The 20,152-nt window shown below is 38.8% G+C and overlaps 2 protein-coding genes across 2 annotated transcripts; both read left to right on the forward strand.

Annotated features, from left to right (window-relative positions):
- Window positions 1–263: 263 nt before the first annotated feature.
- marcksl1b (MARCKS-like 1b) lies at window positions 264–2,857 on the forward strand. Its single transcript, XM_026942092.3, has 2 exons — window positions 264–591; window positions 1,491–2,857. The coding sequence occupies exons 1-2, from the start codon at window positions 490–492 to the stop codon at window positions 2,046–2,048; spliced, it is 660 nt and encodes a 219-aa protein (XP_026797893.1). The 5' UTR covers window positions 264–489; the 3' UTR covers window positions 2,049–2,857.
- Window positions 2,858–8,225: 5,368 nt separating this feature from the next.
- hdac1 (histone deacetylase 1) lies at window positions 8,226–19,448 on the forward strand. The gene is made up of 14 exons (XM_026942117.3): window positions 8,226–8,367; window positions 9,144–9,256; window positions 9,358–9,475; window positions 11,630–11,704; window positions 11,840–11,978; window positions 12,924–13,065; window positions 13,963–14,055; window positions 14,139–14,247; window positions 14,341–14,481; window positions 15,444–15,552; window positions 15,662–15,789; window positions 17,006–17,152; window positions 17,923–17,971; window positions 18,731–19,448. Exons 1-14 carry the CDS (start codon window positions 8,316–8,318, stop codon window positions 18,756–18,758), a joined length of 1,443 nt encoding a protein of 480 aa, XP_026797918.1. The 5' UTR covers window positions 8,226–8,315; the 3' UTR covers window positions 18,759–19,448.
- Window positions 19,449–20,152: the final 704 nt, after the last annotated feature.

The raw sequence follows: 20,152 nt of genomic DNA on the forward strand, positions 1-20,152 counted from the left end.
AAAAAAAAAAACTCAAGGAGCAAAAATAATAATAATAATAATAATACTGTGGTTTCTAATAATTAGTTTCAGTTTCAACAGGTCCAGTAGGAAAAAAAAAAAAAAAAAAAGGCATTCTTTCCCTAAAATCGAACAAATGGGCGGAGTCACGTAGGGGTCTTGATAGAAGGCGGGATCTGTTTTATGATTGGTTAAAATCTCAGGGACACGCCCATAGGTGGGGCTTGGGGTTATCTTCAAGCGCCGTTCAACTAGTATCGGTTTAGTAGTAGCGACGGACGACCAGGAGCTGAGAAGTCCTCCTGTACTCTTCTACACTACAGCATTTAAAAGGAAAAACACTTTTTTTTTTTTTTTTTTTTTTAATTCCATCTTGCTTTGCACCTTTTTTGGATTCGTGACCGAACAGCCTGTTGATTTGGATTTACTTCCCATTTTTGATTTTTTTTATTTAACAAGAAAAAAAAAAAAAAAAAAAAACTACAAATCATGGGATCACAGGCGTCTAAGGGAGGAGTGACCGCGGAGGGCAAAGCCGCCGCCGCCGCCGCCGCATCACCGGACGCCGCCGGGGCCAAGACTAACGGCCAGGTGGGCACCATCACCGCGACACACCCACATACACACACACACACACATCTCTCCATCTCTCTCTCACACACACACCTTACACATCTCTACATCTCATCACACACATCTCAGCAGCGCCTCTGACTTCAGCTCTGATTCCAGTTTGAGTTTCTCGAAAAAAAAAACAAAAAAACAATTGCATTATCATCTCTTCATTATTTATTACTTCATGCATTTATTATTTTGCAGACACACTTTTTTTTGCATGAGTCCAGAATTAGACATTTAGACATAATTAGGCTATTCTCAGTGTCTGTGCAGAAGTAGATGCAGGTGTTCGCGCGTGCAGCAGGGAATCAACACGCGCTTTTTCCTGTTGAAATGAAGGCTTTTGCTCACTGACAGATAATAGTTAATGCATGTACTGCATGAATGCATCGTTCTGATTGCGCGTGCTCGTCAGTCCGGACCCGTGCACTGCTCATGTCACCTGAAATCATGTGCTTTCAACTGTCGGATGTTTGTAGAGAGAAAAAGAGCGAAAATTCCTCCTCCTCTTCCTCAGATTGTGGCTAATCCGTCGTCGATAGAGAGGCAGTGAGTCCTGATGGTGTGAAAAGAAACGCGTCGATCGATTCTCGCAGCCTTTTGTCTCACAGCCGCCGTCTCGAGTCGCGTCTCGTCGCTGCGCCGCTCTGTGTGGCGCGAGCGCCCCCGCGCGGTGCATGACGGAACTGCAAGGCGTCACCTGCAGCACGAGGGCTTTGTGTTCGACGATTTAGGGAATGATGTTAAAATCGCTCGCGCTTCTTCCTCATACCTGAGCTAGCTGTGGACTTAGGAGTAAAGATGACGGGAAAAGTGACCTCAGTGTGAAAGTATTAATCTCGTATTAATCTCGTTTTGTTCATCCATTGCAGGAGAACGGACATGTCAAGACGAACGGTGACGTCTCTGCCAAAGCTGAGGGCGACTCCGGCGCCACCACCAACGGCTCAGCCGAGGCTGCCAAGGAGGCCGAAGCCGGAGCGGGAGACGCCATCGAACCCGCGCCCGCCGCCGAGGGCGAAGGCACCAAGCCCGAGGGCGAAGCGGCCAAGGAGACTCCTAAAAAGAAGAAGAAGAAGTTCTCACTGAAGAATTCATTCAAGTTCAAGGGTCTGTCGCTGAAGAAGAACAAGAAGGCGAACACCGAGGTGAAGGAGGAGGCTGTGAAGGAGGAAGAGAAGAAGGAGGAGAAGCCGGCTGAAAACGGTGCCACCGAGGAGAAGAAGGAGGAAGAGGCCAAGCCAGAGGAGAACGTCGCTGACGCCGACGCAGACGCCGCCCCGGCCGAGACCCCCAAGGCCGAGGAGGCTCCTCCCAAAACCGAGGAAGCCGCTGCCCCCAAGGAAGAGGCCGCCACCCCCTCGGCTGAGCCCACGAAACCGACAGAGGAGACCAACTCGACACCTGCAGCATCTGAACAGAAGGAGTGATTGTACGTCGCAAGGAACTATTGTGAACTGTTTTTCAAGAAAAAAAATCTATATATATATTTATATATATATGTGTATATGTATACATATGTATATATACATGGATATATGTATATGTATATATACACATGTATGTGGAAAAAAGAGAGAGACTCCTCGTGCCACTTTCTTCAAGATTTAATGAGAAACGACAGACTAGATTCACTAGTTCACTTCCCTATTAATGGCTCAAAGATCTGGGACTCTTGAATTTAGGCCGCAATCGATCGGAGACGTCGTCGCTGGAGTGAAGAGTGTGAGAGAATGAGATGAAGAGGAGGCATCTTTCAATCCCACCATCACCAGAGATGCTAATAATATAAAATCAAGTGCAAGATGAACATCACCACATAATGACTGTTAAAAAAAAAAAAAAACGAAATGGAAAAAAAAAAATAGAAAAGACTCGCCAACTTTCTACATTCCTATATTTTAACCCAAATTTAAGTATTTTGTGGTGTATAGAGAACCATTTTAAATATCCAGAAGGCTTTGTCTTGTTTGTTTGAAATAGCATTTTAATTTCCATCTTGGCTAAACACACACACACACACACACATACACACACATTTGAGCTTGCTATGTTCACATTTAAAGTTTAAAAAAAAAGAAGCAGAGTTGTTATGTGTTAAATGTGAGCCTTGATCTGCTTTTTTTGTCTCTGTAAATAAATTTGACCAATTTTGTTCTTTATTTTGCTAATGTTAAAAGATGTTACTGGTTTTATTGTAAAGTTGATAATGGTAAATAAATGTTGGTTACCTAATGAAGAGTGATAAGTGTTTGTCGTTCTTGCCATTGGTGGGGTAGAAAAGCTCAGAAAAATATGGGAGCTGGCATTCAGTCACAAGGAACGGCCAAATCACAAACACATTTCACAGAATTATATAGTCATAATCATAAGTGATCCTGAAATCACTGTAGAAAAACATAAAAGGTAGCACCCTCAACTGAGGTTACGTAAGAAATAACTCAATTTGGGATGGTTAACTCATGACCCAGAACGTAACTCTTATTTTAGAAAAATTCAAACAATCCTAAAAAGCGAATTTCTCTGACGCACACAACTAAGTGTTTAAAATTCAGAATGACGTTACAGACCTGATTCTCGGGTGCCTAGTGTCTAAATATAACCCAAAACCACTTTATTACACCTCTTATTTACACTCTACCACTTCCTTATCAAGGGGATCTCCAAGCCGAGGAAGGACTTTCAATCAATGTAGTTTACGCTGATCATCATGAGGATGTAGATAAAACAGATTGGGGATATTTAGATCAACAGTTACCACTGTATTGCATAATGTGGTAATGTGAACACTGTTAAGTAGAAAAAGGAACATGGGTGTTAAATGACGTGTGTTAATTTGAATCAAATTATAAGATTGCTGTCATACATCTTCATAATGTAATGTAAAGAAATGTCAGCTTAAGCTAAGTGAATTAATAACGAATGCCCAACATTCGTCAAATCCGAATCAACCAAAGAAGAAGAATTCCTGTTGCTCAAGCAAGCCTATAGATTGTACTGCTTCATTCATTTTCACTTACACCGAGGCACCAGTCCAATCCAAGCCTACAGATAAACAGCTGAGGGAGAACGGACCAACCGTGGCTCTCTGGCTGTCCTGAAACTCTCAGCAAATCCTTAAGTCAAGTTAAATATTAGTCTAAATATTCAGTCCTGCCTATCATTATGTGCATGCATACATGTGCACAAAAGATCACCGATGATATGATTTGCAGAGGAAGAACAAGAAGGTCAGGGTGTTGTAAATGTAGTTTAGCATCAATTAACATTTCTCTAGCTGTATTTTATCAGTTAAAACCTTACGTAGTTGCACATTCTGCAACCTTGACTGCCATTTCTTTCAGGGACTACCTGTCCTTCAACAACAAGCGATTTTAACTGATGAACCTGTGTGAACTTGAGATGTGTGTCACTGCAGTGAGTGTGTGTGTAAATAATATAACTGCATCTATATTAAACAACTATTTATCATTCTGTGTAAACACCGTGTAAACATCAATTCCATCCAAATTTTTGTGCTTATTCTTAGGGTGTAGGTCAAATGTGGACATAGAGCACCACCATGTGTCAGATAGCTGCATTGATACCATGTATAAGTAATATTTGTCAATATTTTTTTAAAAAAAAACATCATTTAAGATTATTTATACCACAGCATGGTTGAATACTGAATTCAAATCTGCTTATTCGGAAAGTGGTGATTAATTTTCTATAACAGCAGCTCTGAGAGTAAATACAGCAATCATTTAAATCAGAGGTTTCTATTAATCAGCTCGTTTTAGTTTATTGTTTCTACAGTAACAGCTCATTCACAGGGATTTGTAAAAGGGACACTCCTCATAATCTAAATCTAATAATATGCAGATTTTTTTTTTTAAATGTGGTATTTAAACAAAGAAAAATATAATTGTTTTTGTGAAGTTTGGAAGCATTTATCTTGCATTTAGCAGGAAGTTTTCCACCATGGGAATGAAAGAATTTTGTGCTTTGTGTTAAAGCTTTTTTAAAAGTTTTGTCTTCAAGAGACAGAGAAAAAGACTGCGGTGAGGAAACAACTGTTTATATCTGCTATTACATAGTTTATAAAAACTAACTCACAGACATGTCTCCTAGACATTCCACAACATTAAAAATGTAACTGTTGTTCATTAATAAATAAGAAATACTGTAATCATTGGCAAACTGATGTGGTATATGAACAATAAAACACAATGTGGTATGCTATAATAGGAAAATAATCAACTTCAGGGCGGTTATTAGTAACTCCACTTCCTGTTTCCTGTTACCATAGCCAGTGAAACACTATGAGTCATTATAAAGGTTACATTTACAGGTGACTATGTTAAACAGATTACAACATAAAAATCCTCAAGGGGAACTAAATCTGAAACTCAGATGTACTCCAGAATATGTTTTCAGTCAGCTGTCTGCTTTACCACACACAGAAACCCAGTAGTGACTGTGTAGGAAACTGCTATCTAGCATTTTAGCATTTTCTACACACCATCTTAGCACAGTTGTTTACTTATTGTTGTTTACGCTTATTGTGAGTGGGTAGGTGTACCTCACTTTTTAACGTGACAAAAAGAAGAGGAATAAGCAAAGTCAGCTGTCATAAATGGTTATACCTAGTACTATAAAAGGTAAAGGTTAGATTTGTGGTTAATTAGCCTGAAGATTTGCTGCAGTGCCATCAAGCAGTGTGATAACAAGCAGTTGCATGCATGGACAGTAAAGCTAATTTAAAACTCGCAGTTCAAACTGTGTGACTAATAAGTACATATTTCTAAAGTAGCTAGAAGTGGCAAAGCAGCAGTCAAGTGTGCACAAACCCCAGTCTTATTTTGCTGCATTTCAAAATATTTTGCTGCATTATCTTCCCATGTTGTGCATTATTCCTTACTTAATCCTATTTATTATACGTTTGATATAGCTACACAGTTCACTGATCAAACGGATAATTTGCAGTGTATAACTATATTTAAATTGTAGTTACATACTTTATGTCTTGCATGTACCCTGGTAATGAGCTCTTCCAAAGGAATATCTAAAGATCTATCTAACGAGTCTAACTGGACACTGGTTTTCTGCCCCACTTGCCATTCAGATCCCGTGCCCACTTATCTGGTAAAGGCTGCTTTGCCTGTCCTTTATTCTCTCATATAGGACTGTATTAAAGCATCACTTTGTAATGAATCTGTACCAACTTAGCTAAAAACAACTGAGACAGCTACTGTGACTCCAATCTTGAAAAAGCAGGGCTTGGATCCAAAAAAATCTAACTAATTTCTGCCCCATTTCCTATTTCGCTTTCTTGAGCAAGGAGGTAGAACATGTAGTAGCCTCATAAATACAACATCACACTTGTTTAAACAACATTGATCTGGATTTAGAGCCATGTAAAGCATTGAGAGAGCACTGGCCAGGATAGTCAACAATCGTATAGTTACAGACAGGTGGAATGTGTAGTTGTAAACTTATCCTTTGAAATTTCTGCAGATTTTGATACAGTATTGCACATACTGTTTTTTTTTTGTTGTTTTTTTTTTTTTATTGTCTGAAAACCATTTTTGGTATAACTGGAAATTAACTGAATTTTCTGGTTTCATTCATACATATCTAACAGGTAGATATGTACGGCAGTACTTTGCAGCTGATTCAGTTCTCAATCAAGTCTTCACTATCTACACTATATGGCTAAATTTAAGTGGACACCTGACCTTCACACACATATGCAGTTCTTCCCCAAACTGTTACCACAAAGTTGGAAAGACACAGTTTTCTAGAATGTCTTTGTATGCTGTAGCATTACAATTTCCCTTCCCTGGAACTAAGAGGCCCAAACCTGTTCCACCATGACAGTGCACAAAGCCAGCTCCATGAAGGCATGATTTACCGAGGTTGGTGTGGAATAACTCTCAAAGCCCTGACCTCAGCTCCACTGAACACCTTTGGGATGAAAGGAACCCCAACTTTGTGGTTAGGTTAATCGTTAGGTGTTCACGTACTTTTGGCTATATAGTGTGTCTACTCCCACTTGGTTAAATTATCCAGAAACAGGAACTTCACTTTCAATCATATGTTAATGACACTGTGCTTTATCTTCATACTAATCCATTTCTTTCCCTTTCTATTCCTTCCCATATACTGTATATATGCTGTATATATGCCTTTTATAATTATATTTACTTGTAGTGTTTTATTCCTGTGTACATTTTTGTTGAATATTGAATGCCCTCTCTTAATGTGAGCATATCGGATCAAGTTATCAAGCACTTTATGTCACAGTGTTGTTGAATTCTTGAATCTGATTGGTCAGATGGTGCTGCTTAATTTTCTTTAACTGCAGCTCAAACAACAGCGCATTACAAACTCATTTACAGGGACTTGAATGGCAGATGCTTCACATAGTATAAGGCTAATAATAAACTATATATATATGTATAGCAGTTAGTTCCTGCCCACTAATTTGTTTGCTCAAGCAGCATTCCAGTAATGCTGACATTTTAGTTTAAACAGCTCTGAGACATTTCACTGCTTGTCTGTGTTCACTACATTAAATTCCAAATCTAGCAATATTTCTTTACATTGAAGCTGTTAATACACTTACTCCGGCCCTGTCTGTGCAACACTTTATCCAGCTGTGGCTTCTTTGGGAACTGTTTCCTTTGACGGAGCAAAAATAAACTAAATATTTGGCCATATTGTGTCTGTAATGTCAGTTACTTGATATTAATTTCTTATTAATAGAACTGTTTATATAAAAGCAATAGCACACTCGCAGTCCTGCTGTTGTACTGAATATTGACACGGCTGTGATTACCTGCAGCCGAATCACAGCCATGCTGATGATCAGTATAACAGCAGGACTGCGAGTGTGATATTGCTTTAATATGATATGGTGTAGTTTTCTGTAAATGGATGTTTATTTAACGTTAATAGAAGGAGTCTCCAGTGTGAGCTCTTTGTAACAGTCAGGTCATTTTCCACTATGGGAAATGACTGTTTATTGCTGTTACAACATAAGTGATAACAAGAACTAAGTTGTCTAGTGGTAGTTAAACAGCACTAAATGTATCTATAAATGGTTAAATGGTTAAACTATAAGCGTAAGTATCATTCTTTAATAAATTAAGAATTGTAATCATTGGCAAGTTGCTGTTGTATAAGAGGAACCAAATACTGAATGAAAGAAATGCTGTTTTTGATTATTTTCCTATAACAGCACACCCTTTCTTGCTGTTTTATTCATTACATGGCAAATCAAGTGACTGTTGTTTTAAAATCAGAGAAAATAACTTCAGATCTGAAAACCACATCCTCATTTGCTGCTGTCTGAGGCTAAGTGGAAACCCATTGTGCCTCAATTTTTTTTTTTTTTTTAATGAATGACAATTAAGAGAAGCTAAAACAGAAAAATGAATAATGTTTTGGCCACTGACAATAATTTTACACTGGTTAAACTGTGGGCCATTGCCATAACATCAAAGAAAGAGTTTTGAACTGAAAGCAACAATGTGTGAAGAAATTGAGGGAACAGTGTAAGGAGCTGATTGGTTTAGAGACACGATGGTCCCGCCCCAAAGAACGGAAAGCTGAAAGATGATTGGTGCAGACGTGCGGAGCCAAGTTGTAGTTGAAGTGAGCTGCGCAGAAAGCCCGGCAGGCTTCAGCCTCAGACTGTAACTGGAGCTAAAATGGCGCTGACTTCCCAAGGAACAAAGAAGAAAGTTTGCTATTATTATGACGGTAAGAAACCGGGCACTGATGTGCGAGATCATATTTTCACTTCTACAGCAATAAAAAGAAGCTTTTTCCTCCCCTTTCAGGTGGACTTTGTGCAAATTGTTTTCTTCCACTCCTGTACAAGGCTGATTGTTAGCCCGGTTTAGCCGGCTAGCATGATGCACTTAATGTTAGCTAGCTAGCAAAGCAAAAACAATGGCCAAACTAGCCACGCTTAACGTCCCGGAGTGTAACTGTGATGTCAAAGTTGACTTTTTCGTACGGTTCAAAAAACAGTAATGCTTGCTTGCTTCCATAATTTGGAAGAAATATCCGCAAGGCTAGTCGCTAGTTCGTGACTAGCATGCTAGCACGCCTGCACGAGAGAATAGCTAATCAAAGTTAGCAAGTTTAGCTTGTCAGCTTATTAAGTTTTTTTTGCAAGCGGTGCTCGTGCGTTTCTGCAGGAATGGTTGCAATTTAATATCCAGGGCTTGTTTTAGGGTTTTCTTCATTTCTAGCTGTTGTTGGATGCTTTAGAGTTGTCAGGATTGGATGATGCACTTAATTAGCCAGCTAGCCTGTGTAATTAAGCGGTAATAAACTGGGATGTGCAGTTTTTGTCTGTAAGACTACTCTGAATGCAGTGCAAAGCAAATTTCCCTCCATTACTTCAAGCAATAGAGAGGAAAATGACGTTTCTGATTTAAAAAAATAATAATAATAACTTGATCGAGTTTTTCCTCGATTCTAAATATTTTTCTGTGATGTCAAAGTGATGTTTTCTGTCTATGGTCCAGGTGATGTTGGGAATTATTACTATGGCCAGGGTCATCCCATGAAGCCTCACCGCATCCGCATGACCCACAACCTCCTCCTCAACTATGGCCTCTATAGGAAGATGGAGATCTATGTAAGAGAAGGGAACTTGTCTTCTTTACTCATACAAGTGAGAGATTGGGATTCAGTGCCTGTAAAAATGAAATGTTGGTGCATGGGTGTTTTTCTCGACAGAGACCACACAAAGCCAACGCTGAAGAGATGACCAAATATCACAGTGACGACTACATCAAGTTCCTGCGCTCCATCCGCCCAGACAACATGTCCGAGTACAGCAAGCAGATGCAGAGATGTGAGTACATTTCCTGCCTGACACATGCTTTATGCACCCAAGGCCCTCTTCATAGGTTTTAAAAGCGTTTTTTTTTTTTTTTTTTTTTTTTTATTAAACCACTGAGTCTAAAAAAAAATTCCTGTCCACTTGAACAGTGACTCATTTACGCAAAAACGTAAAAGAAAATTTGAAAACGTTCACATGAACACGCCAGAACCAACGATAGCATGTCATAAACTGTCACAAACTCCTTAAGACAGGGGTTGTCTTAGGCAAGCAACCCCAAATGGACAATATGAATTTTCTGACCCCAACCTTTGACCAGCATACATTATTGTAAATTCCAGGTTTATATTTTAGGGTTTGTAAATCCATATTCATCATATTTTTCTGTTCTGTTCTGTTCTTTTCTCTTTTTTTTTTTTTTTGACTTTTGTTATTCCCCTGAGTCAGAGTCACTCGATGTAGTCGAGGAGCTAGCAGAAGTAGATGAACAGAGAAACGTGTCCATTTTTGTTGCTGAAGTTTTACGCTAGTGCAGAGTGTCAGGATAGTCAAAAAAAAAATAAAATACGCTAAAGTAACACATTCACTCTTAATTTAAATGTAGTTTGTTTGAATGTGACTCCCAGAAACATTTCAAAATGGCCACAAACGAAATCAATCTTGAGTGATATTCATAATATCATTTTGTAAAATAAATGAATAAAATGAAAGAGGAGATTTTGTCACATCCCAGTTTGTAAGTCATGTGACCCCCACATGGCGTTGTGGATGCTAGTTTGGGAACCCTGTCGAAGAAATTCTGGACAAACCCACCTGCCAACTTTTTTTGCACTCACTTGCAATATTTTCTAATGCGCTTAATTAGCTCTATATCCCGAAATATAAAGAAACGTAATTCACAGTGACCCTGACCAGGATGATACATTTACTCGTTTACAGCAGAGAGAATGTTGTGGTCCAGCGCTGCCCACGTCCAACATGCTCCCATGTTAATCTGTGAGGTTCGGCACAATCCCAGCCCTAATGCACACAACTCTGTATGTTGCACATATTTTCATGTAGGCTGTAAGTCAGTTTTAGATGTAATGCAGGAAAGGACACTATAACATTTTACTAAGGTGTAAGTGTAAGTGACTAGAACAAGCACAGTTGAAGGCTGTGGATGCAAAGGTCTGAGTTTTAGAGTAGAACATGGCCCGGGTTGTGATAATCGAATCTGTTTAAATAAAAATCTGGCAGCTCTAGCAGTGAGGGAGCCAAGCCATGCTGTCCTCACAAAACAGCAATTAAACCCAAAAAAGTGTCATGTTTTGTGTAATGTTTGTGAAAATTACAGATTCGAGCATGCAGAATGACACGAGAACAAGTCTGTGTGTGACTCATGAAACCTCATTTACCTCAATACATACCTAATTTACATAAAACATCACCAAGCAAGTTAGATTTGAGTTCTAAAATGAATAAAAAACTACTTACTCTAACACTTTTAATATTGACTTTGTGTACAGTGTAGTACAGTGTGTTAATTGTTGCAGTCTTAGTCAGTGTTAGTTATTTGACAACCAAGACAGCAAAACTACAAAGAGTTAACACCCTTAGCTTTGCTGTGGTACTTAAATTACAGCGGCGTGACCTTTCTGAACAGCACAGCCGTATGAAGGAATGCTCTTAGACACTTATGTCTGAGTGTAATTGTTCACACAGTAATAAATTCAGTAGTAGAAGTGTTGCTCAGGTGTGATGAATGTATACATCACTGAAATGCTGCTCTGCCTCACTGATTACTGCAAATACGTGAACTAATCGGACCATGATTAAACCCTCTCAGCAGTTTTCTCTTATTTATGGCTAATGCTAAGTGTGAAATTGGAGCGGTGCTTAATGAGGTGTTGGTGTGTGGTGTGTAAGCTGTGAATGAACATGATGGCTTTTTGATGATGCTTGCGACTAATCATCAGACTTGTGTGCCAATTACCAGAGAGAAAGTGATTACTGTATAGGAAAAAATATCAGATATTTAATTGAATATTTATAAAAAAATAGGCCAGCAATGTCTTGGGGGATGATAATGTGCCTCACTTCCTTTGCAGTGTATTTTATTATGGCCTTTTTTTTTTTCTTTTTTTTTTTTTGCTAATAATGTGCTCATTTATATTCCTTCCTCAGTTAATGTGGGTGAAGATTGCCCCGTGTTCGACGGCCTGTTTGAGTTCTGTCAGCTTTCAACGGGCGGCTCTGTCGGTAAGTGCTTTTATCCAGACGGGTTGAGTGGTTTTATTTTATATTTTTCACAGAATTCCTAAGCGCTGCCGCATTTGGATTCTAGTAGATGACAAACTCAATGCAGATGGTTAAAGACTGTGTTTCTGTGTCCAGCGGGTGCCGTGAAACTAAACAAGCAGCAGACAGACATCGCCATTAACTGGGCAGGCGGCCTTCATCATGCCAAGAAGTCGGAGGCGTCTGGTTTCTGCTACGTCAACGACATTGTGCTGGCCATCCTGGAACTGCTCAAGTGCGTCCTCTGTTCAGGATCAGGTTTTCAAGCCTTTCGATGACTGAAATCATGATTACTTGCGGCTCGTCAAGATCAGGAGCAGAAAATCTGCAGCTTAACCAGGCTGTCATTTAGTCTGTACTGTGTCAAAGCAGAATGTAGCAGAATTGGTTCATAGGAACATAATGACAAGTTTGGCTGCGTTAATTAAGGGGTGAGCGATATGATGTCATGACTCGCAAAGTGATTTCTATACTACCCCCTTATATATACGATCTACAGGTTTGCTAAGAACCTTCTAGCGAAACAGTAGTGTTGTATTTAAAAAAAAAAAAAAAATTGACGATACTTTTATCTAATGTTTACAACTGTAGATATAAGATTAAAAAAAGAAAATGAAGAAAACTTTAATGATTCAGCACAAAATTTTAACTGTGTTGTAATAATAAATGAAAATAGAAAATTTAATTTGAGATATACACAATATTTCAGAAAAGTGTATTGTGATGTGTGTAATTTATCACAATATCCGTATGGCCATATTACCCAGCTGTCGTGGTGACTGCTGTTTGTTTAATTTAAAATTTTTTTTTTTTTTGTAAGGAATAGTTCATTCAGACATTTACATAATTTTCCACTTATCTCAAAATGTTTTTGATCAGTAAAGACATTTGTTGCATGTTTGCCTCTTTAGTTTTTACACTGGAGCTATGAGACTCACGTAGCTAACAATCTTTTCCGTAAATATATGCCAAAATCTTTAAAACTTCGGTAATCTGGATAGCTTCATCTTCACACTTCAGAAGGTTGGCTCTAAGATTGCTGATTGACTATTTACATTTTTGTTTGATTGATTCTTTTAAATGCTGTTGAATATTATCTCACTGACAAATTTAAAAGCCTTTTAGACCAGCCTTTTGACCTGATATAAATAGAAGTCTTGTTCTGATATTATTTTATCAGGTACCATCAAAGAGTTCTGTATATTGATATCGACATCCACCACGGTGATGGAGTAGAGGAGGCCTTCTACACCACAGATCGTGTCATGACCGTGTCTTTCCATAAGTATGGAGAGTACTTTCCTGGCACAGGTGACCTCAGAGTAAGTTTATTTTTATAGCTATACTGCGACTAAACTCTTAACTATACTTTTAGCTTTGTACCACAGCATTGCTGAATTCTCAAATCAGGAGTTGACGCCAGACACTCCACATTCTCTAAGGCTAATAATAAACAAATGTTTAAAAATGTGTTATTTAACAAAATAGCTATTTTGGGAAGGAGTGTCCAGTGCCAGTACTGTTATAGTTAGTAAGTCTTTGGGACAGAGGAGTTTGTGCTTTTCAGGTTCTTGGTAAAATGAAAGCTGTATGTGATCTTTTTGTTTGTTTTGTTTTTGTTTTAATAACCAGATATGAATAATTATAATGAATATGATATGATTTCAGTTATGCAACATTCCTGACCTTGTTAAATTAACAGTTCATTAATTAAAAAAAAAAAACTAATTAAATGCTAATTTCTGCGATTAGCAGCTACAGCTGATTTGTATCCTCAGTTAGTAAGGTTAGTATATGAGCTAGAAAACGCTTTTGGAAATGCTGTTGTAGGGACATTATTTTTGGTGTGGTAACATCATTAACACCCTGTTGTTGCTTGTTTTTCTATAACGGTGCTCCTCATCATGTTTTACTCCTTAGAAAACAAATACTGAATCCATCTCCTTTTTGAAGCATATTTTTGTCCCAAACAAATCCTTATTTCTACAAACACTAAGAGCAGCAAGTCCATTGAAAAATTCTCTCCATTTCCCAAACGAATACGGCAGTCCTCGCTGTGCTGCAGGGTCGTTATTTGCTTGTGTGCCAATATCACGGTGTATTGATGTATTTTTTCACTCCAAGTTAGGTTCATTGACTTGCAAATGTTTTCCTCTTTGTCTTTTTTAATGAAAACACTTGCATTGGCATCAGTGAGTCTAATGTCCAGGTTGTTGCAGGACATTGGTGCTGGAAAGGGCAAATACTACGCTGTGAACTACCCACTCAGGGATGGGATTGATGACGAGTCTTATGAAGCCATATTCAAACCCGTAAGTCATTAAAGAGGCCCTGTGTAATCGCTTTTGGACTTCGACTCTGCCTGGACTCGATTTAATGTGTGTGGTGTTTTCAGATCATGGCCAAAGTGATGGAGATGTACCAGCCGAGTGCTGTAGTGCTTCAGTGTGGTGCTGACTCTCTGTCGGGGGACAGGCTGGGCTGCTTCAACCTCACCATCAAAGGTCACGCTCAGAACAATATCCATGTACCATTAGAGAGTTCTGTGTATCGTTTAGTATTTGTGTGTGTTAACAGTGAACCTGTTTGCTCTTCAGGTCACGCTAAATGTGTCGAGTACATGAAGAGTTTTAACCTGCCCTTGCTCATGCTGGGTGGAGGTGGCTACACCATCAGGAACGTGGCCCGCTGCTGGACCTATGAGACAGCCGTCGCCCTGGACAGCACTATTCCTAATGGCAAGTTTTATATTTTATGTCTGCGCTAGATTTGAGACTCAACAGTTCGAGCTTTGACTCTATGCAGATAAACTGTATAATATGTGATTTCACTAGCAGTAATGTAAGCGCCAGTTGTTCAGTTTATAATGTAATCGTTTAGTGCCGCAAGCAAAAAAGTGAAGAATGTCGAGGAGAAATGAATAAGTGTTCTAACAAAAACCTAAATGTATAAGAACTGGGCACTCTCGTACCCCACTGGGACTCAAATTGATGCTAGCAGGCTAATTAAATGTCTAGCATCAATTATTAGATATAAATAATGTGCTTCGAGTGTCTGAGTACGGTGATAATGAATATGGATCTTCATGGTAGTGGTGTATGTCAGGACTGGGACAAAAAAGCAAAACAGTTGTGGGAGTGGCTGAGTTTTTACTCTCTTTCAGAAAGGCGTGGTCAGATATGAAACTCGCTGGATGAAGAAAGGCTATGTTGATTAAAACACAAACCTCTTGGATGAGGAACTTTGTACTGTGTTCAGAAGCTACATCATACTGGTCATGGCTGGACCAACTAGATTCATTAGAAAATGTCATAGGCAGGTACAAGCAAACATAACTGCAGGAGTTATTTATTTCATTTCCTAATTGCCTGATACAGATTTCTATTTTAGAGTATTTGACATGAGCTTGACCCTGATCACTAAATGTCTTTTGGTGCTATTTATACCTTTTGACTGTGTACTGAAGTAGCACGCAAATAGGAATATGTAGTAAATAAGTAAAAAGTAGAACACACAAAAATACCTAAAACCTACTTCCAGCTTCTCTACATGGTGAATAGACACGTAGATTAAAATAGCATCAGTAGGTCAGATAAATGGCTTGTTTTAATAGCAGAGTGTAATTGTTAATTATTTGATGCATGTCCTTTATTCTGTAGAGTCTTGTTCTAGTGTGATGATTTTCCTCTCCTGATTTCAGAGCTTCCATACAATGACTACTTTGAGTATTTCGGACCTGACTTCAAGCTCCACATCAGTCCCTCCAACATGACCAACCAGAACACAAACGACTACCTAGAAAAGATCAAGTGAGTGTGTTGGTCCTGTTGCTTTTTTTTTTGGACATTTGTATTTCAGCTCAACATTTGGTCTCCGGCTGCCAGTATGATATTCTGATCTGATTTGTTCTGTGTTTAGGCAGCGTCTGTTTGAGAACCTGCGCATGCTGCCCCACGCTCCCGGAGTGCAGATGCAGGCGATCCCAGAGGACGCCGTGCAGGAGGACAGCGGGGACGAGGAGGATGACCCAGACAAACGTATCCCCAGTGAGTATCCTATTAGTCACTTGCTCTTAGATTACAGTGGATCTCCTCCGAAAGTAACATGCCTGGTTACGCAGCATGAAAAAATTAAAATGGCTGTAAAAATGAATCCATCTGAAAGTGATAATTCAGCTGTGAATGTGAAAATAGATTTTGTCATAACCTTCAGTAAAGTATGCTCTTATTTTAATGAAAATCACCTTATTTTCAGATAAGAAACATAAAGCAACAATTTTTCAAACTAGTTCCTCTAATCCAAGGTTTTGTTTTTTTTTTTTGTAAAAATGTTGAACGGTACCAGTATAATTAAATCTGAGCTCGCAGGTTCTTAATTCACATTTCTTGGTGCACATAATTTACAGGCATTAGTGCAAAGCTGCTTCTCAACATCCTGATTTGATCTCACATCCAACAATGGCCACATGCAGCAAAAAAACAAAAAAGACCTGATAAGAGTATGAGGCCAAATTATTGCCAAATCATGCTGTTTATATGCAAAGTATGTTTTTTTTTTTTTATTATTTGGTTGTTTTGACAGCAGGGTTATTTTTTTCCTGTCTGTGTCGTGGGCTTTTTTTTGATACATTAGTTACTTGGTTTCTTTGATTGCCCATGCTTCTTGGTACCATGAATATTGCAATATGTTTTGCAATGATCATCTTGATGTTAGGCTTTAAAGTAGTCTATAGGTTTTGAATAGATGTGAAGTGTTTGGAAGGGGCAGATGCATTGCACATTATGGTATGTCAATGCCTAGGTGATGCAAAGTGAACTGACCTGGATAACACATGAGGTATCAACATTTAGCCCATAATGCATGTGAAGTGGAGTTTCAGGGCCTAATACATTAGTCTTCAGTGTGAGCTTCAGAGAACTGGCTCACTCTTCCATGAATGGGAAGGAAAAGAGGGGAAATGACAAACAGCAGGATTATCTTCATTATCTTGTGCTAACAAACAAGCCTAAAAGCCTAAAGCTGTGTTTGATAAATGTTTCCTGTAGCCTGGGGCAAAATGTGCACTGCAGTAAACAAAGCTGCTGCTGTGACTTTATAGGAGAAAATGAATGCAAATTCCTCACATCTGAAGTTGTACTTCACAGCGTATCTCCTCCTAAGAGTAATTTTACAAAGCAGTGTTGTTCACCACTCTGCTGTATAACATTAGGAGCTATGGCCAATATTTGTTATTTAAAACTATTCAAATGTGTTTCTTTGCAGTCCGTGCCCACGACAAGCGGATAGCCTGCGATGAAGAGTTCTCCGATTCTGAGGATGAAGGACAAGGCGGCCGCAGAAATGCAGCCAACTACAAGAAGACCAAGCGAGTGAAGACTGAGGAGGAGAAAGACGGTGAAGAGAAGAAAGGTGAGCACACGGGTAGAGCTAAGAACACTTCATCAGCATTCTGAAAATAGCTTAATCCTAGTTTAGGGCTGAACTACACTATATGGGACAACTGACAGTCACACCCACATGTAGGCCTTCTCCAAACTGTTGCCACAAAGTTGGAAGTATAGTTGAAGAATTTGCTGACTGTTACTGAAAATTAGCATGTAAACATTGGACTCAAATTGTCTTGAAGCCCGCAGTTACTTTTGTTCTTACATTAGACATAACTAAGCACCGTGTTATAGTTACTAAAGTGAGGAACATCACAGATCTTGTTATTAATCGGTGCAGGAAGTCGCCATAGTGATGTAATCCATGTTAAGTGACCAGCCCACATTATAGTCCCTACAGTGCATGTCTCTGATAAAGAAGCTGTTCTATTGTAATGGACAGTTTATACACAGGGGCATCCTGGTGGTGCAGCAGGTAATGTTGCTGCCTCACAGCTCCAGGGTCTCGGGTTCAATCCTGAGCTCGGATTACTGTGTCATGTTTCGCGTGGGTTTCCTCCCACCAACCAGAAACATGCCAGTAGGTGGATTGGTGTCTCTAAATTGCCCCTTGGTGTGAATGAATGTATGAATGTGTATTCTCAGGGTGTATTTCCACCTCTTGCCCAGTGTTCCTGGAATAGACTCCAGATCCACCACGACTCTGACCAGGATAAAACGGTTACTAAAGATGGATGAATATTATTATAATGAACACATTATTCATGAACTGTTTCATGTTTCACACTCCTGCAGATGTGAAAGAGGAGGAGAAAACCCCAGAAGAGAAAATGGACACAAAAGGGTGAGTTTTATTCCAGCTTGATTAGACTGGCATAATTTGATGTGTTGAAATATTCAATGTTTTTACTGTTTTGTCACATTTTAATAGCAAGGCTGCAGATTTGTGTTCAGTGAAAGAGGCAGGTGTTCATTTTCTGTGTACATGCCAGACATGAAGGTGCTGTTTCAGTGACAGTGCATCAGATGCCATTTAAATTAAAATTTTCTCAGTACTATGCAGATTAGATGAAATGATAAAGTGACAAATTGAAATGATAAATGATCCTTCAGTCAAATCCTGTGGTGTGTGTGATCAGACGTTTCTTCAGTTCCCCCACTCACAGCTTTAGCTCCTGCCTGCTATTATTTAATGTTTGACACAAAAATGGAAACCATAATAACTGTGGTTTCATCTTATGCAGTCATACAAGACACAATTAAATATGAAATGAGACATTATAAGAAAAAAAATACAGTTTGGAAGGAAGTAGCGGAGATGGTTAGTGGCTCTGGTGGTGAGCTAGAACAAAGCCTAGCAAGCATCGTATAAATCCAACAACCAAATTTCACTGAGTGAATTGTTTAATTCGTGTTAAATTCTTCAGAAGCTATATATATACACAGATACTACCATTTCTCCAAACCCGAACGCTTGCTAATGTGTAAGCAGGGTTAATCAGATGTGAGAGTTAATGTTTAAATAATTTTTTTTATTAATTTTTTTTTTTTTTTTAATGTGGTGTTGAGTGGCAATACTAATAATCCTTTCCTGTTTCTGAAGGCCAAAAGAAGAGCTGAAAACAACCTGAGCACCCGAATCCAAACGGTTGCATGAACTTGAGTTGTCCCACACACACACATGCACACACACACGTGATGTTAGCCTCCAAGCTAAAGACTGTAAATTATTTTCTAAGACTCCTTTTACTATTTGTATTCTTAATGGGCGGTATAAAGGTTTTTTTTTTTTTTTTTTTTTTTTTTTTTTTTTTTTGCATTACACCTGTGTGTTGAAATGTAAGTTGTATCCTTTCCTTATCACACCTAGCCCCCCCCCCCCCCCCCCCCCTTTTTTTTATTTTTCTTTTCTTTTTTTTTTTTTTTTTTTTTTTTTTGCTATGACTCTTTGCATCATTTTTTTAGGTAGAAATTTCTAGTAGCACCTCCAACAGGACCAGAAGCAGTAGAGATGGTCATTAGCTTTGCTCCACCCAAACAGCTTCACCTTTAAGTTATTTGGAATCATGGACTTGAATACACACACACACACATACACCGTTTCCTGTATTAGGTCTTGTCTTTTCTGGATGCTGCTCCCTGGCCCAGTGTCCTTTACCTCATTTTTAAGAGAGAAACTTGTTTGTTTTAATGACGTGTCTGTGTTTATGGCTCCTGTGGCCAGAAATAGCAGTTTTAGGAGTTCCACAGTTCTGTGGTTTTGAATTGTCCATATTATATGCTTTTTTTGGTAAAGTAAATAAAGAGAACATGATCTCTCATTCTGTAAAAAGCTTTCATTTACTGAATGTACTGTGCACAAGTATTATTAAATAAGGCATCAGTTTATAGTCTAGTGACTACCAGGACAGTAAAAGTTCACTAAAAGTTTTAAAATGTTTGACTCAAACTAACAGTTAAAGCCACAGCTCCATTACTGAAAACAGTTTAAGAGCATCTCTGATCCTGCTTTCGCAGCACTTCATCAAAATCCAAGCCTGAGTACTCAACAGGGAAAATGAGCCAGAACTGAACTGTCTGTCGATTTTAAGCTGCACTTTAGGGCTTGTGGTTTTCCCTTGACATGTGTTTAAATGGGAGGAGAAGCGCTAATGGTACAACATGCACTAAATGCCTGTCAATCAGTGAACCAGACACAGGGTTCTCTGCAGTCACATGCACACTAGTCTATAAATATACTTTAAATATTGTCAATGAATTTTACTCAGTGCACAGGCTGAATTAAAAATAAATAAAATTAGATGCCGTATTAAATTTATTTAGTTCCTGGAAGGGTTTATATTGTTACTGAGCATGTACTGAGGTTTTACACAAAGTGCAGAAAGCATAGTTTTCTGTGGAATTAAAATCACTGAATAGATGAGCAGCAGATAAGCCTTACCCTTCCTTCAGTCACGGCACAGCACGTGTGGGAAACCGGAATGGGGAAAATACTATTTTTCATTAACAAACATTACCTTTGTAT

Source organism: Pangasianodon hypophthalmus, chromosome 29, assembly GCF_027358585.1.
Source record: "Pangasianodon hypophthalmus isolate fPanHyp1 chromosome 29, fPanHyp1.pri, whole genome shotgun sequence".
In the NCBI taxonomy this organism is placed as follows: domain Eukaryota; kingdom Metazoa; phylum Chordata; class Actinopteri; order Siluriformes; family Pangasiidae; genus Pangasianodon; species Pangasianodon hypophthalmus.